The sequence below is a fragment of the Psammomys obesus genome, unplaced genomic scaffold, assembly GCF_907164565.1.
Source record: "Psammomys obesus unplaced genomic scaffold, mPsaObe1.curated_primary_1811, whole genome shotgun sequence".
Lineage (NCBI taxonomy): Eukaryota > Metazoa > Chordata > Mammalia > Rodentia > Muridae > Psammomys > Psammomys obesus.
Window position 1 is genome coordinate 6,318,980 of NW_026592118.1, and position 24,258 is coordinate 6,343,237.

General features: G+C 35.9%; 1 protein-coding gene across 2 annotated transcripts in view; it reads left to right on the forward strand.

Annotated features, from left to right (window-relative positions):
* Smarcad1 (SWI/SNF-related, matrix-associated actin-dependent regulator of chromatin, subfamily a, containing DEAD/H box 1) overlaps window positions 1–24,258 on the forward strand; it is a 60,606-nt gene that overhangs the window by 29,877 nt on the left and 6,471 nt on the right. For both annotated transcript variants that reach the window (XM_055612712.1, XM_055612711.1), the window contains exons 10-20: window positions 7,502–7,701; window positions 13,297–13,387; window positions 16,093–16,192; window positions 17,010–17,069; window positions 17,159–17,234; window positions 18,852–18,987; window positions 19,496–19,633; window positions 22,103–22,198; window positions 22,287–22,404; window positions 22,589–22,710; window positions 24,015–24,203. In XM_055612712.1, coding sequence (XP_055468687.1) covers window positions 7,502–7,701; window positions 13,297–13,387; window positions 16,093–16,192; window positions 17,010–17,069; window positions 17,159–17,234; window positions 18,852–18,987; window positions 19,496–19,633; window positions 22,103–22,198; window positions 22,287–22,404; window positions 22,589–22,710; window positions 24,015–24,203 — 1,326 coding nt within the window. The remainder of the gene's footprint in view (window positions 1–7,501; window positions 7,702–13,296; window positions 13,388–16,092; window positions 16,193–17,009; window positions 17,070–17,158; window positions 17,235–18,851; window positions 18,988–19,495; window positions 19,634–22,102; window positions 22,199–22,286; window positions 22,405–22,588; window positions 22,711–24,014; window positions 24,204–24,258) is intronic.

Sequence of the window (24,258 nt, forward strand, 5' to 3'; positions counted from 1 at the left end):
TGTGTGTGTGTGTGTGTGTGTGTGTGTGTGTGTGTGTGTGTGTGTGTCAGTGTCCGTGACTGTCTTTGTATGTGTTTAATTTACAGTACCTTTCATAGTCAGATTGTCTTCAGCCCAGGGAAGCATAGATGGGTGGCCTTATCCTGTGTAGAGTCAAACATTACTTTCATTGTAAGCCAATAGTATTTCAAATAGTGTCATATGACCTAATTTTGAATGAATTAAGGGGTGATTTTCCTAAAAAAACCCAAGCTGATTGGCTGGGAATGCTGTCACTCATCCTTTTGCATCGAAACTTGGTTCATTTCACTGCAGAAGAAGAGTTTAGAGCTTCCTTATAAGAAGGAGTTGTTTTGCTAGCCAGTTCTCATCTGTTACTGCTGACACACCATGCAGAAGGCAAGAATGGGGCAGACATTAGACTACTACTACGGTGAAGAGCAGTAGCAGCGGCCAGAGGCATTCCATGGCCCACTTGCCGGCCTAAGTGCTTTATGCTTCCCTACAAAGAAGCAGCTGTTTATTTTCTTTTTCTTCTAAATGTGACCGCTCAGTTTCTAACATGTTTCTCCTGGTTAAACAACGTGGCTATTTGATGGAGTGTAGCAGGCTGCATCATTTTTAATTGGAAAATAGCAAAGTTGTGGAAGCGTAGAATTCAAGTATAGGCGAAAGAAGGGCATGAGCTCTGTCTGGTGAGTACCCTTTGCATGATTCTTTTGTGGTGTTTGACTTCCTGTGAATGAGTTTTATGTAAAATACCTGCTTTTTGAGTTTTCTAAATCCCAACAGTTATCAATCTTATCCCTATGAATAATCTTTTGTATTTAGATTTTACTTCAATTTTTGTGAAAATGTGGAATTTTATTCATGAGTTGTGTATAGGTCCTCCAAGCAAAGCAATATGGACAGTTATTTACAGCTTTGAGAGATGAGGTGGCTCTTTCTGCTTTGTGGAGGTTTTAGTCCTTGTGCTGTGGAGTATAGATACATGCATTTGTGACAAATTTTGTGCCAGTAACAAAGCTAAATGAGCATGAGTGACCTCGGTAAATGTCTTGAAGTGTTGATAGGGCCAGGAAGTCTCTGCACAATTTTAAAAAGCATTTAAAAAATATTAAAGTATTTCAGCATATAGAAAAATACTAGCCTAGCACAACTTTAGAAAAAAAAGACACACAACCAGACAAAACCTTTCGTTTTGCCTCAAGCGTATGCGTTTCCAGAGAACATCTGTCAAAGCAGATCCTTTCAAAACTTGTTTGGCTTTGCCTGAGTGATTATTTGTTGAGGTATTTGCTGAAGGGCTTTCTCATTCTTTTCTCTCTTTTTTATTTTTCTTTTAATCTTTAATGGTCTCCTGTGTTGTTATGGGGTTTTATTGCTCAGGCTTGTTGGGATTCTAATTTATTTAATAAGGGATGCAGTTATCTATACTAGTTTGTGTAGTCACTGTAACTACTTGCCCAGAGAGCTTATAATAAAAGCAGATTATATAGTTTTACCAAGGTAATATGTGCCAGATGTTTAAAAAAAAAATTCAGCAACTTAACATGGAGAAGACATATTTCTGTAATTAATTGGTAGAGTTTATATCAGTCTTGACATGAATTTGGAGATTATTTGTTTCTTAAGTCTCCTACCTTCTTTTCTCTTCAAGAAATGGAACATAAAGACTATATTGTTTGTCTTGTCCAACCTCTCTTAATGCCGAACATTTTATGAAGTAGTGAAAAAGTATCTTAAAAGTAGACAGTTCACTTCAGAGTACAGTGTTCTATTATCCTGGATATAAGCTATTGCAAATTGATAATTAGACAAGTAAATCTATAAGCCTAAAATTTTAATTTCCTTAGAGCTTTTAGACTCTACTTTCCAGGAACCAACATTTTTAATGTGACTAGATTATAAAGTAACTTAGTATATTAGTAAAATTATTAATAAAAAATTAATACTATGTGCATTTCTGTAAAAAGCTATATAATTTACTGTGACCCTTTTTGTTAGTAAGGTGTGATGTTATATCCAGTGTTGAAGCAAACAGTAGCAAAAATACCCTCATCCTATTTTGATTCCTGTTACACTCAGAAATTACTATGAAAGTTGAAGTTTTAATTGTGTTATACAAAGCTAAATGAATTTACAAGACAGTACAGATTTAGGACAGTCTTCTTAAACTTTTCAATTCCTAAAGTGATTGTTGAAGTTTAGTTTTAAAGATTATAAGAATGTAATGGTGTTTGAATAGGTTGTAAATTCATAAAGGTTTGATCAAAAATGCAAATTGAGTGTAAAAGTGTTAGCAACGTCTTTAAACCAGATTTTGAAGAGTTGGTTTTATTTAAAGCCTTAGATATGCAATGGAATGTAAGTCTGATTCATATAATGTATATAGCATATATACTACTAGCTATTTAAGGATATATTACAGTAATTCCAAATCCTGAGATGGCAGATTTCTGTGTAGCCTTCATTTTCTTTCCAGAGGATTTTCTCCCTCCTCCTTTTCTTTCTTTCCCTCCTTAAGTAAAATATTTTCATTTTACTTACCTTCATTTTATTTGAGAAAAAGAATGGTTATTTAAAAGATGTGCGTTGAGAATGTTTATATTTGTAGCTTTATTCATTCCTTTTTCCTTGTTTTTTCATTGTTAGATTTTCTTTATGGTCTTTCTCTTTTGCCTACAGTTTTTTTTTTTTTTTGAATAGTAATGCTTTACATGCTAATTATAAGGGAACTACAGCATCAAGTCTAACAGCCTTTGAAATGTAGCAATCCAAAAATGGCATTAGTTTAAAAGTTAGTGTTGTTAAAGTAGTGAAAATGGAATTTTTATTGGCAAAGTTCACAATTGATGGCATAAATTCACCAATTACTTGGTGAATTTTGGTCTTTCTACACTAGTATAAAATAGGATATGGGTACTATTATGTCCAAATTGTATTTTTAATTATACTTTGAAATGCAAATTAGAATATTATTCATGGAGACTGGAGATAGAGCTCATTGTCCTAGGGCTTCCCCAGCGTACATGAAACCTAGGGTTCAATCCACAGCACCAAATAAATTAGGAATTGAGGCACACACTGCTAATCACTGCACTTGGGAACTAGAAACTGGAGAATAAGAAGTTCAAGGTTCTCCTGGGCCATGGAACAAATTTTTGGCCATATTGGGCTACAGAAGACCCTGCCTTAAAAGAAATAAAGTATACTTTGTTCAAAAAGCATGTTTATTTATACTGCTCAGTATAGTATTTATGAATAACTTGCTTCATGAATGTTTAGCTACCATTTTTTGATTCATATCTCCTTTATGAATGCAGTATTCAGGGTAGATGTGGTTTTAACATTGCCATAGCAGGCACAGTTTCTGTTCAGTGCTTTGTTTTGCCAGTGCTGCTTTGTTTCCTGATGACTCGCAGAGCCGATGCCTGGCTTTACCTTGTATGACCTACCAAATGCCTATCTTCTTGCTTTTTTTTTTCTTTTCTTCTCTGTTTTTTTTTTTTTTTTTTCCTTCTTTTTTTTTTTTTTTTTTTATTTCTCTGTTAGCCTTGGTTGTCCTTGAATTTGGTTTCTGGACCAGGCTGGCCTCCAACTCACAGAGGTCTACCATTCTCTGCCTCCCTGAGTGCTGGGATTAAAGGTGTGTGCCACTGCACCTGGCTGTGATTCTCTCTTTCTTTGAGATAGAGTGGCTTTATTGCTTTTTAAGATTATTGTAATGGAGATTTGTTTTAATTTGTACAAGTTTAAGAAACTTCTACTTTAAAAATTACAAATCCATTCTGAGTAGTTTGTAGGCTGTTGACAGCTAAATGTAATAATGAGGAAGACTGTGCTCTAGCTGTTTCTTGAGTTAGGGAATTAAATAGCTGCAGAAATTTGCCTTTAAACAATTTTCTTCCTTTTATAAAAAATCAAAGCTATTTGTTTTAAAAGAGTGACACACTGTGGCAGGAGAGAGGTACTTCAGTTCCTCGCAGGGCCTCCTGCTTGCTCTTTTGCAGAGCTGTCCTCCCCTCCAGACTCAGCCTTTTAGAGAAGAAAGTTGTTGGGGTAGTACTTGACTTTTTAATCAGAGATGCTAATCAGTGGCATGCTGATAGTTTTTTGCAGGGAGCTATCCAGTAAGTAGGAATTATATGCTTTCTTTATTCTCTCCAAATACTTCTTTGAAGATGATTTTATCTGTGTAAAATTGAAACTATAGGAATGAAAAATGTAGTTTATCCAAAATTCTACCAAAGATACCTATCACATAAGATAGTTTCAGTGCCATCTGTTTATTGATACATTTTAGGCCCTGTTTTCTATGTCTGTTTGTGACCTGAGGTTTACTAAAAATTTTGTTTATAGGGTGACCTTGTTCTTCTTAAGTTTGTATTTAAAATCATTAATAATTGTTTTCACTTGCCTTTTGCTCTTCTGTGCAATTTTCAGCATTACTTTGTTTTTCATATTTTTATACTCAGGACTAGAATTAAGCACTTCATACCAAGAATAACAGCCACCTTTATAGTACATACAATGGAACAACACAGTTTTGCTGCTTAACACTATTCCTTTTTTAAAAAAATAAAGGATATTTATTTGAATTAAACTTTTTTTTTCCTTAATTAATTTTCTTATGTGTATGGGCATTTTACCTGTGTGTCAATGTGTGTTTGTGTACTATGTGTGTGCCGGGTATAACAAAGGACAGACGAGAGAGTTGGATTCCCTGGAGCTGGAGTTACAGCCTTGTGGGTGCTGGGAATTAAATGTACGTTCTTTGGAAGAATAACCAGTGAGTGCTTGTCACTGATGAGCCATCTCATGAGTCCTTTTATTTTAATTTTTACTCTATTAGACAAGGCTGTGTTGGCCAGCTTGACATTAAGCTTATGCTCCTTTTATTTTAGCCTCTTGACTGCTGGGATTGAAAGTATGTAGGTCTTATGTAGCCCATTGCTGGCCTCAGCTCATTGTGTAGTTGAAACTGGCCTTAAACACTTGATGCCAAGTGCTGGATTTACAAGCGTGTGCCACAGGATTTTGCATTAAGTATTTTTTGGTAAAATTAAGAAACTTACCAGGCTTAATGCTTTTTCTGTCTTAAAACTTTCACAGTATTCTTTTAAAACAGGAAACCTTATCTCATCTTTTTTTTCGCCTTAAAACCTTTCATAACTACACACATCAGAATGATCCTTCTGTCCTTTCCCACTTACTCTTTGAAATAATTTTTTGCTCCACCAAGCCCTGACATGTTGATCTTAAGGTTGAAACAGTTCTTTATTACGTCTGGGTTTACTGCACATGTAATAAAATACAAAAAGGATTTTGTAGATTTTAATAGTCTGCTTGTGATACAGGCCTGTGAAATTCTGTCCTTTCTTTCGAACATTTAGATTATCATTATATTCCTAATTATTCCTAATAACCATGTGAGGGAGACTTCCTATATAGCAGATACTTTTGCCAGTTAGAGTCATATTCATTAAAGAACAGCCAAAAAAAAAAAAAAAAAAAACAAAAAAAACAAAAAAAAAAAACAACCAACCAACCAACCAAAAAAACCTAGAATGCCCTAAAATTTATATAGTACAGGGGAAAAAAGAAAACAATTTAGAGAAGTGATATCACTTTACCAAAAAGAATATTACTTGTTTTGAACTTTAAAAAAATATTTACTTTTTCTCTTTGTGCATGCATTCGTGTGTGTACATGTGTATGGGTGCCTATAGTGGTCAGAAGAAGGGGGTGGATACTCTGGAGCTCGAGTTAGAGGGGTGCTTGTGAATTAACCTGTTGTGGGTGCTGAGAACCAAACTTGGGTCTTCTGCAAAAGCACCATGGACTCTTAACTCTGTGCCATCTCTCCAGCTCTTGATTTTAGGTCTTAAAGTTATTTGAGGGAGGATTTGTTTACATTGAGAAAAATCACAAACTGTGGATTTTTATCCAGCTTTATAATGTCATAAATTTTATGGATCCAGAATTTTGGATTTAATGAGTTGAGTAAAATTCACCTTGTAATTTTTGCATACAGTGTATGTTCCTTCTTGATTTCTAGTTAACTTTGGTGGTTTTCTTTCATATGCAAACTTCCAATAAGCTGCACAGCAGACATGAGTTGATTTTTTTTGCTCTGTAATTTTTGATTTCACTTAAAAAGTGACATTTTAATGAATTCCAAAGGGAACTCTCTTTACTTACTGATTATGGATAATTTTTCTCTGAATGACCAGAAGGGCACGGTATCACCTAATGATTGTGAATAATGTATTGTCCCCATAGAAATGTAATATACAAAGCTGAGCACTATGTTCTACGTCTTTAATCCAGCACTTGGGGAGGCAGAGGCAGGCGGATCTCTGTGAATTCGAGGCCAGCCTGGTCTGCAAAGTGAGTGCAGGACAGCCAAGGCTACACAGAATTACTTACATAAGTGCCATGTTGTGTGTGTGTGTGTGTGTGTGTGTGTGTGTGTGTGTGTGTTTCCAAGACAGAGTTTCTCTGTAGCCTTGGCCTGGCTGTCCTGGCCTCACTTTGTAGACCAGGCTGGCCTCAAACCCACAGAGATCTGCCTGGGTCTGCCCTCCAGAGTGCTGGGATTACAGGCGTGTGCCACTGCACCTGGCTTGTAGTTGGTTTTAAAGAGTTTTTTGTAATGATTAAATTGCTATAATTAACGTGTGTGTGTGTGTGTGTGTGTGTGTGTGTGTGTGTGTGTGTGTGCTGCATGTGATCAAACCCAGAGTCTCTCACGTGCTGGCAAACACTCTACCATTAGAGCCATAAAATTACCTTTTGATTTATGATACTTTTCCAATTAATAATCGCCAGCTAAAAGTGAGATATCAGCCTTTAATGTCATCACTAAGTAGGCAGAAACAAGCAGATCTTTTTACAGTCTAGCCAAGGCGATATAAAGAGACACTGCCTCAAAACAGATAGGGCAAAGTTTAAGATGTTGAATGATAAATATGTTTTTTAAAATCCTTGTAAGGTTGTACTTTGATAAGAGTGTCTTGAGGTTAATCTTAAATATTCAGTAGTCATAGAAAGTGATAGGGTTGAAGCTGAGCTTTTGGGGAAAAATTAGTGGATAGGAAATATGAAAACTTCATGGCTTTAATATAAGGAAACAGTTGCTGTCAGTGTCAGAATAATTTGGGCTTATGTATTTTGTGTGGAAAGACATCTTATTTCAGTGTAATGTGTTTGAGGTGGCAGGATGTCAGTGAAGCACATAAGGGTTTGAAAAGCCAGTTCTCTCAGTGCCTCAGTGATGGCTTTACAGACTTTTTCCCCTCAGTGAAAGAATTTGGCTACCCAATGCGATGATGCACTCCTGCTACCCAGGGTTTGGGAGGCAGAGGAGAGAAGGTTACAGTTTTGAGGCGAGTCTGAATCGTGGCACAAAACCTTAAATTAAGTAGAAAAGAAATGACATTTCTGGTTATTAGAACTCTTATTGAACCGTTAAACTATTTTTCTTTCTATGTCATAGTTTACAAAAATGTCCAAAGTCAATGGCCTATCTGAAGACTTGATATGGAGTTGTAAAACGGTAATTCAAGAAAGGGATGTAGTTATAAGACTTATGAATAAATGTGAAGACATTTCAAATAAATTGACCAAACAAGTTACCATGCTCACCGGAAACAGAAGCGGATGGAACATAGAACAGCCCTCCCTTCTAAACCAAAGGTATCATTTATTGAACACAGTTATTTTGATCTTATTTGTATAAAGTATCTGAATTTCTATTTGCATTGTGGCTAGGGACACCAAATGTGATGCAGCAGCTCAAAACTCCTTCTTAAGTTTCTTAGTGGCACATAATGGTATAACAGTATCTCTTCATTGATCCTTTCCCCAGCAGGGCATTTTACTCTGTGGAGTCATTATGTAGTTTTATGTAATCTTTGTCGTCCTTATCTGATGTTAACAGCAAGTTTTAGGCGTATCCACAGAAGCTGTAAGAATGGTTTTAGCCATGCTTGTATAAACTGGGTGTTTTGCTCTTGTGTTTCTTAACTACTTTGAAAAGCTCAGATTTTTTCAGTTTCCTTGGGGGTAGAAACACCTCAGAGAGGACACGACAGACAGTAACTGGACACAGTCTTCCAGACACTAAAATACCTTGCCAGAGCCTTGACAAGGACTAACACGCAGAACCATCTAACCATCAAGAAATACTCAGCTGGCATTACAATTGTAGTGGTGAATTTCTATGGTATTGGAGGACTGTGGTAGGAGAAAGAACATTTTTAATTTCTTGTAATAATTTGCTTAGTTTTAAGTAGTTTGGAAATGTAGAGCTGTTCAAAATACTTCCTTTTCAGGAAATATATGCAATTGCTCATTTTGATGGTTTGCTTTTGTTCTTTTTGCTTTTGAGACAGGCTTCCTCTACGTAGCCTTAGCTGGCTTAGTGCTTACTATGAAGTCTAGTCCAGTCTCAAACTAATGGCAGTCCTCCTGACTCACTACTCAGTGCTGTTTGTGATATATTTTGTGATGGCCATGAAAATAGCCTAAGTTCTTCTGAAATGAAGGAACAGTCGGAATAAATTATGAAATATCTGCACTACGCAGTGTTATGTAAATTGAAATGGTACTTAGAGCTAGGCATGGTGCTTTATCTCTGGAATCCCAGCACAGCGTTAGAGACAGGAGGATCATCCTGAGTTTGAGGCCAGTCTGGGCTATCTTTTGAGTTCTAGGTTGGCGTGGGCCACAGGGGAATTAAAAAAAAAAAAAAAACAAAACAAAAAAAAACAAAATAAAACTGGTCTTACAATTAGAGAGTGAGAGATTTGTTTAAATTATTTGTACTTTTTTGTTAAAAATATTTCTTACAGGTTTTTGTTTTTTAGCACAAGGGTTTCAGCAAAATGGTTACCATAGTTGTTGATTTTCGTTATGTGTGTTGTTTTTCTAAGTTAATGATCAAAGTATATTTGCTGATGATCATTGCTTAGTAGTTCAGAATCATAGTATGAAGCAAACAGAAGATGATGGTTTTGGCCTTTAATAGTAAGCTCGAATCTTTTCTGTGCCCTTCTAGGGTGCTATGTGGTGGTGTAGGGAAACGTGATACAGCTCCCACAAAAGAAGCCCTTTGTGTGTTGCGTAGACAGAACTATGTCAGCAAAGTCATCTCCTAAGTGTAGTTGGAGCTGCTGCTGCTGCTTGTACTTCAGCGTGGACGTGGGGTTCTTCACTCTGCCAGACTTTCCCAGTTGAGTCCACTTTATCATAACTTGGAGTTTTAAAACAAGTACTTTCCTGCATCACTTAAAACTCAAGCTACATTCACAAATTTCTCTTCTAAATAGTGTGGTCAGGTAATACTCTCCTTTCCCTTAGACTGTTTTTAAGGCATAATCTAATTATAGAAACAAATGGGTTTCTTCATGACATTTCTATTTTTAATGAAATGCTTGATGAGGAATTAATTTGCTTCTTAGAGCAAAGTCTGAGTTGTACCCCCGATTTTACTTGGTGGCCAGCCTTTGCAGTTGCCAGCATAGAAACATTTTCAGTTGATCCTTGCCTTACAGGATAAACAGTGTCCAGAAAATAACTTCCACACTTGTATTTTTATTTAGCTTTAATAGTGTTGGGGAAAGAATGCAGATGTCCCTTATTGAACTCAGGTGCTGTGTTATATCTACTTTGAACAGAGCAGATCCTTTCTGGCAAATATACACGGAAGCAGTTAATGCTAAGTGTTTAGTTTCCCATTGCCAATTGATGTGAAATGTAACAGAAATTTTTCCTTTAGGGATACAGACATTCCAGAAGTTCTTGTTAGAAATAAAATATTAGGACTAGAGAGATGGCTTAAGCTAGTTCACAGAACTTGAGCTCAGTTCCCAGCACTCACGCTCACAAATGCCTCTAAATCCATCCAGCTCCAGAAGTCTGTGCCCTCCTCAACCTCTATGGGCACTACCGTATTTCTCTCATACACATAAATAATAAAAACAATTAATTAAAAAATAAAATCTTTGTAGGAAAAATAAAATTTGTCATGTGTACTTCAAAACCATTATATATTCCTACTCATTTAAAAATGTTACTGTAACGATTTAAAGTGAAAATGTAATGATGTAAGGAACAGTGGCATCAGATTTCAGCTTAATTTGCTCAAATTTTAGAATAAATGTATTGGATATTGTATCCTGTCTTAGTTTGCATGTTTGTTTGTTTGTTTGTTTGTTTTTTCTCCTTTCTGTATAGCCGTCTCTAAGCTTTGGTAGTTGATATGGAATTGATCAATTTTAAATTCTTCTTACCGGAAAGTTTTCTAAGTTGTTCAGCATATATTATGTTATCTGTGATTTTCAAGCTAAACCTATGAAGTCCTTATCTTGTTTGACAGGAGGGGCTTTCTATCCTGTTTTTAAACAGGAGTTGGGATAAGGGCATGGCGTCAGTGCAAAGAGTTTGATGGTACTGTTGAAATAACTAATAAAATAATATTTTAGGAGCCATGATACTCTTAGACATGAACTTTGGTTGGATGGCAGAGCTAGTCTTTGGAACATTTCACATAAGCTTCTTCAGCTTCACATTTTTGCATTTCACACTAATTATATGCTGCCCTAGCATCTCTGCTTCTCTCTTTCATGCCTTTGAAATTCATGTTAAAACTAGATTTTTCTCACGGCAGATATAGACTTTGCTTCGTTTGATGCTAAAGAAATCATAATGATTGGGAGTATTTTGTTTTCCCGTAGCAGAAAAGCTACTTCCAAATAATCCATTACTTTTTCTTTTATCATTCTAGGAGATCTTAAAGTAGCGTTTCCCTCAGTTGCAAGCAAGACAACCTGTAGCCTAGAGATGTTTGTAAAACACATTTGGAGTTCTGAACACTGTTCTGAACACTTTCGACAATTTTATTAGTAAATGAGTGGTTGGTTTTCATACGTAGTCATTAAAATTCTTCTGTCAAAATAAGTGGGAGGGAGGTTTAATTACATAACACTTAAATGATAAGACCTGATAGAGAAAGAATATAGCCTACCTATTGCAATAATTTGTCAGATTAAATAGTTTCTGTGTCTTTTGTTTGTTTAAATGGTACTGGTGATTTTATACAGGGCCTCATGCATGCTAGGTAAGCACTCTTAACAAATGACCCATATCCCTATCTAGTAAATGTAGTTCAAATTCATTAAATCTACCTACATGTTCATTGATCCTGTTTTGGTGATTCATTTGTGTTCAAGAGAAAGGATCTGGTTCAGGCATCAATTTTGTCATACTATGCAACACAGTCACATGGTGTAGACAGAACTAGCCAAGGAGTATATGTGTGAATATACATGTATGTATTTTTGAAATAAGCACTCCAGTTTAATAAAGCTATTTAGTCAGACACCTAATAAAAATGCCTTACCTAGGTTTCCTTGTGATTACAAGTTTGTCAGTATTCCTTGAATGAATATTTCTGTACAGTGAATGCTTTTCATGTACCACGTTTAAAAATTTGTCAGTATCTTGCCAGAGCTTTTAACCTTATATTAGTGATGAAAAATTCTGTAATTTTGGTTGAAGACTATTCCGTTATGTGTTGGAGTGTTATGGTGGCCCTCAGATGCATTTATAAATGTTACAATCCTCTTCCCTTATCAAAATTTCATTTTTATGAAATGTCAACCTTACATCTATATGATGATTAAAGAAAACATTGGTAAGGACTTAAAAATTAATAGATAATTAGGTATTGACTTGACCATAGGGTAGATCAATGAAAGCTTTTGGGTTTTGCTATTTTGTGGGAAAAGGGTGGGCTTTGGGGCTAAAGAAGTGGCTCAGCACTTCTGAGCGCACACTGCTTTTGCAGAAGACCCGCATTCAGTTTCCAGCAGCTTATAACTTGAATTCTGGTCTTTGTAGACACCCGAAGGAGTGCATGTGGTGCAGAGGCAAGCAGCTGTACATAGAAAAAATAATTTTCTCAAAAAGGTAGCCATTAGGGTCGCTCTGATTGACTACTAGGGCCTTGAGAAAGTCTTCACATTTCCAGAGGTGATGGTGTTGCATCTGTGACCATTTCCTTTGTCAGAGCATAGAAATTATATTGGTAAACAGTATTCTTTTTCTAAGGAGGGCACAATGTGATGAATTTAGAAATGCTGGCAATGCTTTTCTTCTCTGTATTGTTGTTTTTAATAAATGTTTTTATGTATTGCAACCCCAAGGCTGAAACATAGTCTCTTGTTTAAGGTGGAAGACTTTCAATTCCCCCTTCCTGGAATAAAGATGTTTTGATTTCAGAGGTTAACCCCGTAGCTACTTACATGCCACAGCGTATGTTCAGACCTCTTTTTACACTGAATGTATAGAGGGGAAACTAAGGGGGTAGAGTAAAAACTTCCACATTTATATGTGGGGAGTGTTGTCATCCTGATTATGAGAACAGGCTTTGGATTGAGTATGACTTCCCAAAATAAAATCTGAGACTTGACATTTTGTAGGTGCACAGCCCCTGATTCCTGAATCTCATTTTCTTCATCTGAGAAACCATGACAATAGCTTTTTTATACCATTCTTAAAAGGTTAATAAAGTAACATCTGAAAAATGACTTGCTTTCTATATATAGTAGATTTTCAGTAAAAATAGGTGTTAATAATTTTAGCCATTTAAATATTACCTCTTTAATGTAAACAAAGTTACTCCTGGGGATTAATTTTTTTATGCATTTCCAAGTAAAAAAGTTAAAAATACTTGCATATTACTTTGGTACTTACCAATGCTTAGCAAATTTATATATGTAAATATATGCATATGTAAATTTGTTACTCTAGAACTACACAAAGGCATTATTAAGCAGCCTGGCAGGAGAACAAATTAGGTTTGTGAGTTTAGTTCTAAAACTTAATTTCTGTAATGCATAAAATGTCCAGTCAGTATAACCTACTTTTCCAGAATAAATACTAATTTAACAATACATTATCGTAATGTTTTAATGATTGAGAGGATTCAGTAACTTGGTGAAATTATGATGTGACCAAACATAGAAGTGTTTTATGTAATTTGTACTGCCAAAAGAAATAAATGACAAATGCTTGAGTACATTTTATGAGATTTTAAAAGTCATTGTGGGTTATGTTTTAGGTTTACTTTTTAAAAGTGTACACAGCTTATAACAGTCAGGTTACAAGGTAAGGCTCCTTTAGATCTGGGTACTTTTTGTATATATGTTCTTTATAAGCTAAATGTTAGAAAAAGTATAGACAATAAATAAAAGTATAAATCTGTAATATTTGTTGTTTCTTCATCAGTTTGTCACTCAAGCCTTATCAGAAGGTTGGTTTGAATTGGCTGGCATTGGTGCATAAACATGGACTTAATGGCATTTTGGCAGATGAAATGGTAAGTGTATACCATTTGTGATTTTACATGTCATAAAAAGATAAGTCATTTATGACATGGCATTTTTCTCGTTTTCTTGTTTTTTTTTTTTTTTGTTCTTTGGTTAGTTGATTGTTTTTGTGGAACTACCAAACGTAGGGCATGCTAGGCTAGCATCTTCCTACTGAGCCATATCCTAAGCCTTCCATTGGGCATTGTAGATTTACGTGCTCACTCTCCTTACACTTTCTCTCACTTTTCTTTGTTTTTATTGACTTGCAAGATACTTGATCCCATTGTGAACCCCAAGATTGTGAACTGTAAAACCTGTTTATTGTTTGGTGTGGCTTATTCCTAATAAACACCTTTAGTCTAAGAGCTTTCTGTATTCAGTGTTTAATAAAGTTAGTCCTAGGTTAGAGGCAGATTAAGAAACCAGTTGACAGGACTTAAGTAGAAAGAAGGAGAAGAGTATTTAAGACAGTGTGGAGAAGAAGAGCTTTGGCTTTAGGTTTTTGACTTTTTTCTCCTTGCAGGCATTTTTCTCCTGGGCCATCAACTGAGCTTGCAAGCTTTTGGCCTTGGGCTTTTGGCCTTCTGGCTTTTTGTGCTTTTAGTATTTAGGTTTTGTTTTTTGGCCTTGTCCTTTGGGATGTGAGCTAAGTAAGAAGGTCAGCTGAGTGTTTATCTGCCTCTCTGAGCTAGCAGGTTTTTACCCTAGCATCTGGCTCCTGAGTCTTCATTGGTAAAATAGAGCGATTTGGAATTTTCTTTCATTATAACAACAATTTATTTTTAACCCCAGTCTTCTACCGTTGAAAGAAGTTTGTCTTTCTGGTTATGATTATATCAGAGTAAACAGAACATGAATGTATCAGCAAAATTATTTTAATTTTATTAGATATTTCTCTGAGTTCTTTTTTTTTTTTTTTGTCCCCAAATTACACTTGCTTTAGGCTAAGCTCATGACATTTGTTGTAGCTATTAGTCTGGGTATTGTCATATATGAACTTAATTAACTGTTAAGTCTGATGTGACCTCCACCTTCCTTCAACTGTATTTATAAAAAGTATTTGTTGAACATGAGTTATATGCTGGCAGTGTTGCCTATAGCACTTGGGAGACAAAGGTGTGAGGATTTCAAGTTTGAGGACAGGCTGGCTACATGCAGACCCTACCACAGAAAGTCAAGCAAACAAAAGAAAAGGTTTTATTTAGGGAATAAACATTGAGTACATGAAATCACACTGTATTGGAGTCTCAAAAATGAACAAACATAAGAATGATATTTCTGCATACTCCCACTTTATACTTATGAAAAGAAAGATGTTATTTATTCAGTATAAAAGTAGGTAATATCTGTGGCATTTCAGAATGTGTACAAATGATGTAAAGAGAATGACAGTGTGTAACTGAATGTAGGAATCAGACCTGGGCTTTGGTTGTCTTTCATGGGATATCAAAGTCTTGCCAGATGACATAATCCTGCAGAACTAATAGTAATAAAAATCCATAATTTTTGTCATCTAAGATTACATTTGGTAGAAAAAGTAGTATGTATAATGTGTAAAGCAAACATTTTTAAGTTTGCCAGAACAAATACTGTGGTTATACCACACAAGCTTGTTTCCCACAGTTCTGTAGGCTAGAAGTCCAAGATGAAGGTGCTAGCAGGCTTGGTTTCTTTTAAGGACTCTCTTTCTTACCTTGCTAGCAGTGACATTGTTTCTGTCTCCTCAGATGTCATTGCCTCTTTGTGCCAATCCCTGATCTAAGGATGTCAGCTTGACTGGATTGGGACACCACCCTCACGACTGCATTTACTCTGAATCTCTTCCTTATGGCTAGTCCTCTAAATACTGTATCTTTGAGTGTTAGGAATCCAGCATGTGTATTTTGAGGGAAGAACAACAACACTATTTAGTTCATTAACAGTTGCCTGGTAGTACTTAGCTCTCTTGAAGTGCTAATTCAGGGGCCTTTTGTATTTTGCCTTGTTTTTGTTTTAAAGTAGGGTTTCATACTATTTTCCCAAGCCACCCTAGAATTTTTTGTACTGTATCCCAAACTGTTTGTTCTCAAACTGGTATAAGTTATCCTCCCAATTGCCACCAAGTGTAGCTGTACTGCAGTTCTGAAACCTATAGTAGAGGCTGACCTCAGGCCACAGTATGAACTCTGCTGTTCATACTATTTTGTCTGCCTCATTCAGTACAATAATATGCTACTGGGGTTCATCAGTTACTATTATATCAGAGTTTCTTCTTTTTCTTTTTTTAATGGCCATGTAACAAGGTGGTCCTATCTGTCCTTAACAGTGCAATTGCTGAGTAATAGAACTGGGTATATGTTTTTTCTCTAGTTATGAATCAGTCCTCAGTCCATCTAGGTCACATTAAGTCCTGGGCCTTTAAAAGTAATAACCAGAATTAGGCTCTTTCTACGCAATGCAACATTTTTTTCCTGTTAATGTGTGTCATGTGTGAAACAAATTGTTAAGATCCATCATTGATGCTGCTCATTAAAATAAGTTATAGAACCATTTGTGGATTCTACTCAACTCATTTAAGGGCCAAGAACTTCATAGTTAATTCTCAGAAATGGATTATGGGAAATGGAAAAAAATCAGTCCTCCCTTGAAATGCTGCTTTTCTTTTGTATTTCCAAGTATTTATTTTCATTCATCAGAGAATTTCATATATTGTCTTTTTAACTTTTAATTTTAGGGCCTAGGAAAAACCATCCAAGCCATTGCATTCCTGGCATATCTCTTTCAGGAGGGTAATAAAGGACCTCATTTGATTGTTGTTCCAGCCTCAACCATAGGTTTGTAATACCAGGGACAACTGCTTTTGTCTTTGTGCTGTTTTATATTGCTGTGTATGTGTGATGATGAATATTACATTTTTTGGCCAATTTTTTTTCCTCTCTCTTCTTTTTTTTTTCTTTTGAAAATGTGCTTGTATGTGTGTTTTGGTTGTTTCCAAGAACCTGATATAGTCATTTATTTTGGTTTCATAGTTGGCATACCTATAATCTTAAGTACTTGGAAGATAGGGTCAGGAGATCAGGAGTTCAAAGTCATCTTCATGGTTTAGTGAGTTGGAGTGTTAGCCTGGGCTACATGAAGTCTGTGTGGGGAAAAAAAAAATAGCCAAATGCAAAAAATAGACAAAAGAATATGGCATAATTTTGAGGGATGGGGTAGAGAGGCAGTCTTAATATGTTGCCAAGTCATGCTTGCATGAACTCTTGGACTTGGGTTATCCTCTGGTCTCAGCTCCTGAGTAGCTGGTACTACTACCTGCCCAACTTTAAAAAAATTATATGAATCTAAAATTACATAATTTAATTCCTGCTAAATCATTAATCTGTTCTTTCTGAATTAATTTTGTGCCCAAGTTGGGGTGAGAATTTTGTGTATATAAGTATAAAATAATTATATCTTTCCCAAGTTAGAATTATCTCTTAAACGAGGTTGTCTTCTGCCCCTTACCCCTGACCCTAGATGCCATGTCAGAACCTTTCATCTTAATCATAAAGGGTAGTATTCATAGTTTTGTTTTTTTTTTTTTAAAGCAAAATTGACTTAATATATATAAATCCTATGTAGCAGATTCAAATAATATCTTGTGTTTTGTAGATAACTGGTTAAGAGAAGTTAACTTATGGTGCCCGAGTTTAAATGTGCTCTGTTACTATGGTAGGTCATTTTCCTTTTCATTTGAATTTTTTTAAAAATTTAAAATATGTAATTAATCAACAAATAAAATATTCATTTTTGAATTCTAGGTTCTCAAGAAGAACGTAAACAAATTAGATTCAATATTCATAATAAATATGAAGATTATAATGTAATTGTTACAACGTGAGTATTAAGCTAATCTGAGAGGAGGCGGGCAAAAGTGTGGTTTTTCTCTTTTGAACTTACTTTTTAAGGCAGCTTCTCCTTATGCAGTTCTGGCTGGTCTGGAAATCTGTATGGACCACTAATCTCAAACTTGCTGCCTCAGCCTCCCAAGTACTGGGAATTAAAGGCATATCCATGCCACCATGCTCAGCTAGAAAAATATCTTGTGGTTGTAATGTGCAGGTTAGTTTATTCTGCGACTATACAGCAGAGGTGATTGATTTATCCTGGTGGTCAATCTTTTCTTATTATTTTTTAATGTATTGTGTAAGACCTTTTGTTTGAGTTTGTTTTGCTGGCTGACCAAAAATGGGGATAAAATTTTTGTTCATTTAATTGAAAGCATAGCAAAACTAAGTTAAGCTTAAGATAAAATTTGAGATGCTATCCCAAAGATGTGTATTTCTAACTTGCAAATAAGTGTTGATAATAAATATAATGAAATCTTCAGTGAAAATTCTGATTTAGAGCAGAAACTGAATTAAGAAACTCTTAATTCTTTTTTTTTTTTAAGTTGGCTGGTCTCCAATTATTTAGCTGAATACGTCCTTGATCCTTTTGCCTTCTCCCACCAAGTGCTGGGATTTCAGTTATCACCACAATATATCTTTGAATATTCACTATGTGTCTGGAACTATTGATTGTAAATAAGTGGTGGAAAACTTAGTATCTTGATTCACTTTAATTTTTATTACTGCCGTCTTCTATAAGATTCTGTCTTGGAAAGAATTTGTCCAAAATTTTGTTTTTCTTTTTTAAGGATATATATATATATATATTTTATGTTTGTGAGTATGTGTGCCTGAGTGTGTATATATGCACCACACACATACGGTGCCAGCAGAGGCCAGAGAGGGGATCATATCTCCCCGGACCTGAAGTTGCGTGCCAGCTGTGAACTGCCAGTGTGGGTTCCGTTCCTTTGTGCAAGAGGAAGAAGTACTCTTAACTGCTGCTCCTTCTCTGCAGCCCGTCCTTTAGAAAGATTTATTATTTTTGTCTTCAGTAAGTTGTTTACCTAAGACAAAAATAAACGCAAGACTCCCTTATAGAGTCTTGAGTTCTTGGCTGTTACCGGGTAATTCCTTGACCTACTTCTTTGTTTTACTTTTGTGTTCTTTTCTTCTTGGAAACACTTAACAGGGCAAAGTATACAGCAGTGCTAGATTCTTTCTAAGATTCTCAAGTTGGCAGCTTTCCAAGTGTGTCAGCGGGGTCTAAAACTGTACATTGAAATCTTCTTTTGGTTACTACTGTATTATCATAATTATGTGTGTAAAGATTCAATAAAACATCAGTATCTGAGAGCTGCCTGTGTTTAGTGCTGTCCTGAAAGAAAAATTGTTTGGAGGCCAGTGAGATAGCTTAGAGGGTAAGGCAATTGTCACTGTCCCTCCCAACCTGAGGAAGAGAAGAACTTGAGCCTTTGTCACACATTGTACTTACATAATATACGATTAAGTTTAATTAAATAAAATTTTAAAGAAAAATAGTTTTAAAAACCATATTGTGTTCTAATAAATTCTAGGCTCCTAAAACGTATAATCAGAAATAACTCTTTTTCTTTGGCAACAGGTATAATTGTGCAATCAGCAGCTCTGATGACCGTAGTCTCTTTCGACGGCTAAAACTGAATTATGCAATTTTTGATGAAGGCCATATGCTGAAGAATATGGGCTCTATCCGCTACCAGCATCTGATGACAATTAATGTAAGAGTGTGCTTTGTAAATAGCTATGATAATGTTTACCTTTCCTAATTTTAGCACAGTGCCACAGTGCCACACCCATATAATTTCATATCAGGAGTTGGTATACTTTTTCTTTAAGGTCTTTTTTTCTTTGTGGGCCCCGTAACCTCTGTTATATATTTCTTGTTTTGTGTGTTCTTTTTCTTCATTAATTCTTTAGAAGTGTAAAGGAATACTCTGAGTACCGTATTGCACATAAGCTCCCATCTGTCTAAGGCAGGCCTTATCAGATACAGTTTGTTTTTACCGCTTCATAGGAGTTACTGGAGGATATAGGTTAGTACAGGAAGTATAGTAGATGATAGTAACTGATACCCAGTATCTCAACCTCTCTTCTATCACAGAACATAAAATTGCAAAGGAATATTATAATTCTCCCCTTGTTTTCATTACTGGGCAAGGTAGACAGGAAGGGAGGGAGAGGCACTTAAAAAAAGAAAACTAATCTAAGTTTTGTCTTCACTCTTAGGCAAATAACCGGTTACTGCTCACGGGCACACCTGTGCAGAATAATCTTCTGGAACTCATGTCGTTGTTGAATTTTGTCATGCCACACATGTTTAGTAGTAGCACCAGTGAAATCCGGAGGATGTTTTCTTCTAAAACAGTAAGCATGCATGTTGTTTTCCCCAAGTGTTTTTCTAGGCTCTCTTCTGTCTTTATGGTTGTTTTCATGGTACATGCTCTATAAAGTGAGCCTAAGTTCTTGGTATGCTTATATGTGCACATAATCAGCCACAGTATGGAGGAAAATAATGATCAGTTCTAGGACCAGTTTTGAGTTACAGTATCCTAAAGAGCTGAGTAATAATTTTAAATTTGAGAAGAGCTCAGATATATTATATATAGTATCTTGGGTTACATGTATATTTCTTTTTTTCTTAACACTTTTTTTTCATGTCTATCTTTTATTTGACTTCTAATTTTAATACCAAATACAATTGTGGTGCTATTATCAAAACAAGACTAGTATAATACTGTCAACTAAAGGACAAAGACTGAAAACTGTTACCTAATACATATACTAGAAATGTCCTCCATCATAGAGGGGGTGATGGCCTTTCCAAAGCTAGAAGTAGGGTCTTTGAGTTTAGTATTTCCAGATAACCAGCAGGTAACTCCTATATTTGCATAGTCATTGAGTTGGGAAGTCAGAGGATTCTAGGGTAGAGTTTAGAGATCTTACCCAGAAGCTGATATTAAACCCAGTGACTTCCTGACATCCCTTTACATCTGTGGCTCTACGATGTATGGTCTGATGGTAGAGAAAGTAGTGTGTTCTCAGACTTAGATGCATTTTATAAGAATCTCTTGTGTTTTGTGACTAAGGAAACTATGATTATTAAGTTGTTAGATTTAATAGACAATCTGAGCATGTGAAGGTGCCCAATGCTCTCTACAGCAAGCTCCATTTTCCTGCTTCATTCCATTGCTCTTGTTCTCCACCTGCTGCAGATTAAAGAGAGTTGACTGGACTCAGACTTCTAGCTGAGTGACTTTATCTAAGCAGTTTCACTCTTAAGCCTCTTGCTTGAAACTTGAGAGAACACCCATCTCTGAGATTCTTAAGATGACCTCTACCTATGATTTTTGTATTTTCATACATGTACACTGTGCATGTGCATGTTCAGCCAGAGCCTGACTTGAGATATACCTCTATTGTTCTGCACCTTGTTTTATTTACTATTATTAATGTATTCCTTGATAATTTCTTGCTTGTTCATAATGCATTCTGGTCATATTCATTCCCCAGCCACTCCTAACTTGCTCCTTCCATCTGCTACCCACTTCTTACCAAGTTCCAATCCCACTTTTGTGGCAGTTGTTTTTAGTCGGTAACCGACTGGGCTTAACCAAAGCTGTCATCCACTGGAGCATAGGTACCTCCTCAGTTGCTACACCATGAATGTAGTGACTTCACTTTCCCTAGCAGTTCTGACTCCTGTTAGCTCTTCTGGACCAGTCCTGTGAACCTGCTGCCACCTGTGACTAAATGCTTAGGGGCTCCATCTCCTGCAGACCCCTAGGCAATCTGTGCTGCTGTAAGTTCATGAGGGCTGTGTCTATGTTGAGCTCAGAGGACAGGGTATCATGGCCTTCTTTCCTGTCGTGGGACTCCTACACACTTTGTGTTCCTTCTTTCAGGACAGCCTGTCAGCCTTGCAGGGGGTGCTGTGCGAGGCTGACGCCGAGCACTTGTTCACAGCTGAGGGCCACACCCATTTGCTGTCCGCTGGGACGTGCACTGTCGTTACTTGGTATCTAGGGCTCTTAAACTTGTCTCATCTCTGGGCCACTGGGTAAAGTGCCCACCAGCACTTGATGCCTCTCCACTGAACTGGAGGACCATTTCTGCTAGATTTGAGATCTGTATTTTTTTTTTTAATAAAATTGTTTCTTATCTATATTTTTGGTATTCACTGATTAATTGCTCCTACTTGGTATACAACTGTAGAACTGGCAGTTTTATGAACTACTGTTCTAGCTCTAGTTTATGGGTCTAGAGGACCCTTTACATCTTAAAGCTTTATAGTGTAATTCTCAAGCAACTTGAGTTTTTTGACTGAGTACTGTCCCTTGTTTTTAATTTCTGTGGTTTGTATCAAATTATATTGACTGTGAGGGAGGATTTCCTTTCTTTTTTTACTAATACATAGTTGGATTTTCCTCCCTTTTCTTGTTCTCACTCCTCTTTAAACACATGCACACATGTTTTTATTCCATTTGATTTATTCAGTCAATGACTGAATTGGATATTTGGATCTAAATACTGATTAATTATGTCAGTAAAATACATGATAACATGCTACAAAACCTCACAATATATATGGAGCTTCAAATAGATGACAGCTCAGAATTCAGAAGTGACTTTCACGGCGTGGACAGTAGTTTGGTAGAAAACGCCTGCCTGTCACATCCAAAGCCATGAGCTTGACCTGTATTACTATATATGTAAAGGCCCAATCAAATATGTGCTTCCATTTGTGAATTGAGTGTCTGTAGCCTGTGCATATTGTTACGGGATTATTGTGATGACTTAAGTAATTTCTGAAGTGTTTGTTTTTATTTTCCTTAGAAACCGGCAGATGAGCAGAGTATATACGAAAAGGAGAGGATAGCACATGCAAAGCAAATCATAAAGCCCTTTATTCTCAGAAGAGTGAAAGAGGAGGTAGTTGTTTATCTGCTTTGCTTACAATTTTTTCTTAAGAATTCTGTTTTCTTAGAAAAGTCACATAAAGTGCTTTTTCTTTTTCAAGGTTCTTAAGCAACTGCCTCCCAAAAAGGATCAGATTGAACTATGTGCAATGTCAGAGAAGCAGGAACAACTCTACTTGGGCCTTTTCAACAGATTGAAAAAGTCTTTCAATAACCTGGGTAACATCTGACCTCCACAACTTATGGAAAAAATATTTTAGGCTGGGGCATATGATAATTTTGAGAGTTAAATTAGTTGGGATTTGAAGTAATATTTTTAAGACTTAAAAACTGAGGTAGACTTTATTAAGTAGCTCTTTAATCACTTTGATTCTTAAAAAAGAATGTACTCTTTGGATCACAGAAAAAAACACAGAGATGTGCAATGTAATGATGCAGTTGAGAAAAATGGCCAATCACCCTTTACTACACCGCCAGTATTACACACCCGAGAAGCTGAAGGAGATGTCTCAGCTCATGCTGAAGGTAAGGACTTAGGCTGTACTCACACTGACATTTGCTGATAACACTGGAAAATGCTTACAGTGGTTTGAGGCTAAAAGTGAGGCTGCTAAAATAACAGGAATATTCATTTTTTAAAAGATTTATTTATTTATTACGTATACATTATTCTGTCAGCATGTACACCTATACACCAGAAGAGGGCACCAGATCTCATTATAGATGCTTGTGAGCCACCATGTGGGTGCTGGTAATTGAACACAGGACTTTTGGAAGAGCAGTCAGTGCTCTTAACCCCTGAGCCATCTCTCCAGCTTGGCATATTCATCTTTGAACCACTGAGGGCCTCTCATTTGCTAAACAACCTCTTCATTATCCACCATCGATGCTGTAGCTCTAGCCTGAAATACATTTTCTAGGAAAAGATAATTTGAGGGACAAAAGAGAAAGTATAGATAATCGTGCCCAGAGTCAGCAAACTGGGCCAGTAACTTTTTGTTGTTGTTAGAACATAAGCATACCCATTTATTGTGTTGTTCTCACTGTAGGGTCCTAGTTGAGTAAGTACAGTATACACCACTCTACTAACCAAGCTGAAAATACTAGTTGCCATGGTCCTTTATGAGAAGAGCTTGCTAATTCATTACCTAGACTTTTACAATACACTTTTATTATAGTTTTAAAAAAGAAAACTAAACCAAACTAAAAGATCCTTCATATTTGTGTCAGGTGATTGAACAGTTTTTCCATTTATTTTCTCTATTTTGTTTTTTCTTTGTTGTATTCTTTCTTTGTCATTTAGTCTTTATTTTTTGCTCCATTCTTTTTAAACTTCTTTTTCTTATATATCTGTGTTGAATGTAATGAGTTGTCTTTTAATTATTTTGTTATTTTTAAACACATGAAAATGCAAAGAATTTTTGTAATGAACCATCTCCCCATATTACTTTGACTCATCTCTAGTTAGCATTCATTACTGCTCTTGTTTCCTGTAAACTCCTAGACACTTTGCCAGGCTTATTTTGAACTAAATTCCAAGTTGGAGAATAATTATTTACGTAGTAAGGACAAAGGGTGTCTTTATATATTAGTAATGGCTATCTTAATGTTTGGGCAGAATGAGAAGTTTTCATATGTAAGTGTTTGAATATATTATCTCTAGAAGAATTGTTTGCTACCCAAAATTAATACTCAATTGTTACCCTTAATCTGTTACACTAAAATTTCTGATCTGGGTATTTTTTTTCAAATGTGGAATATTTTTATTAAATTATTCAGATCATATTATAAATTATGTATTATGTTTTGTTTTGTTTTTTGTTAAAAAGGAACCTACGCACTGTGAAGCTAACCCTGACCTGATCTTTGAAGACATGGAAGTTATGACAGACTTTGAACTACATGTACTTTGTAAACAGTATCAACACATTAATAATTACCAGTTAGACATGGATTTAATTTTAGATTCAGGGAAATTCCAAGCCTTAGGATGCATCTTGTCTGAGTTGAAACAGAAGGTATTAAAAAGAATGACTCACTCTTTGTATCTACCCAGTTGTTTGAACTTCTGAG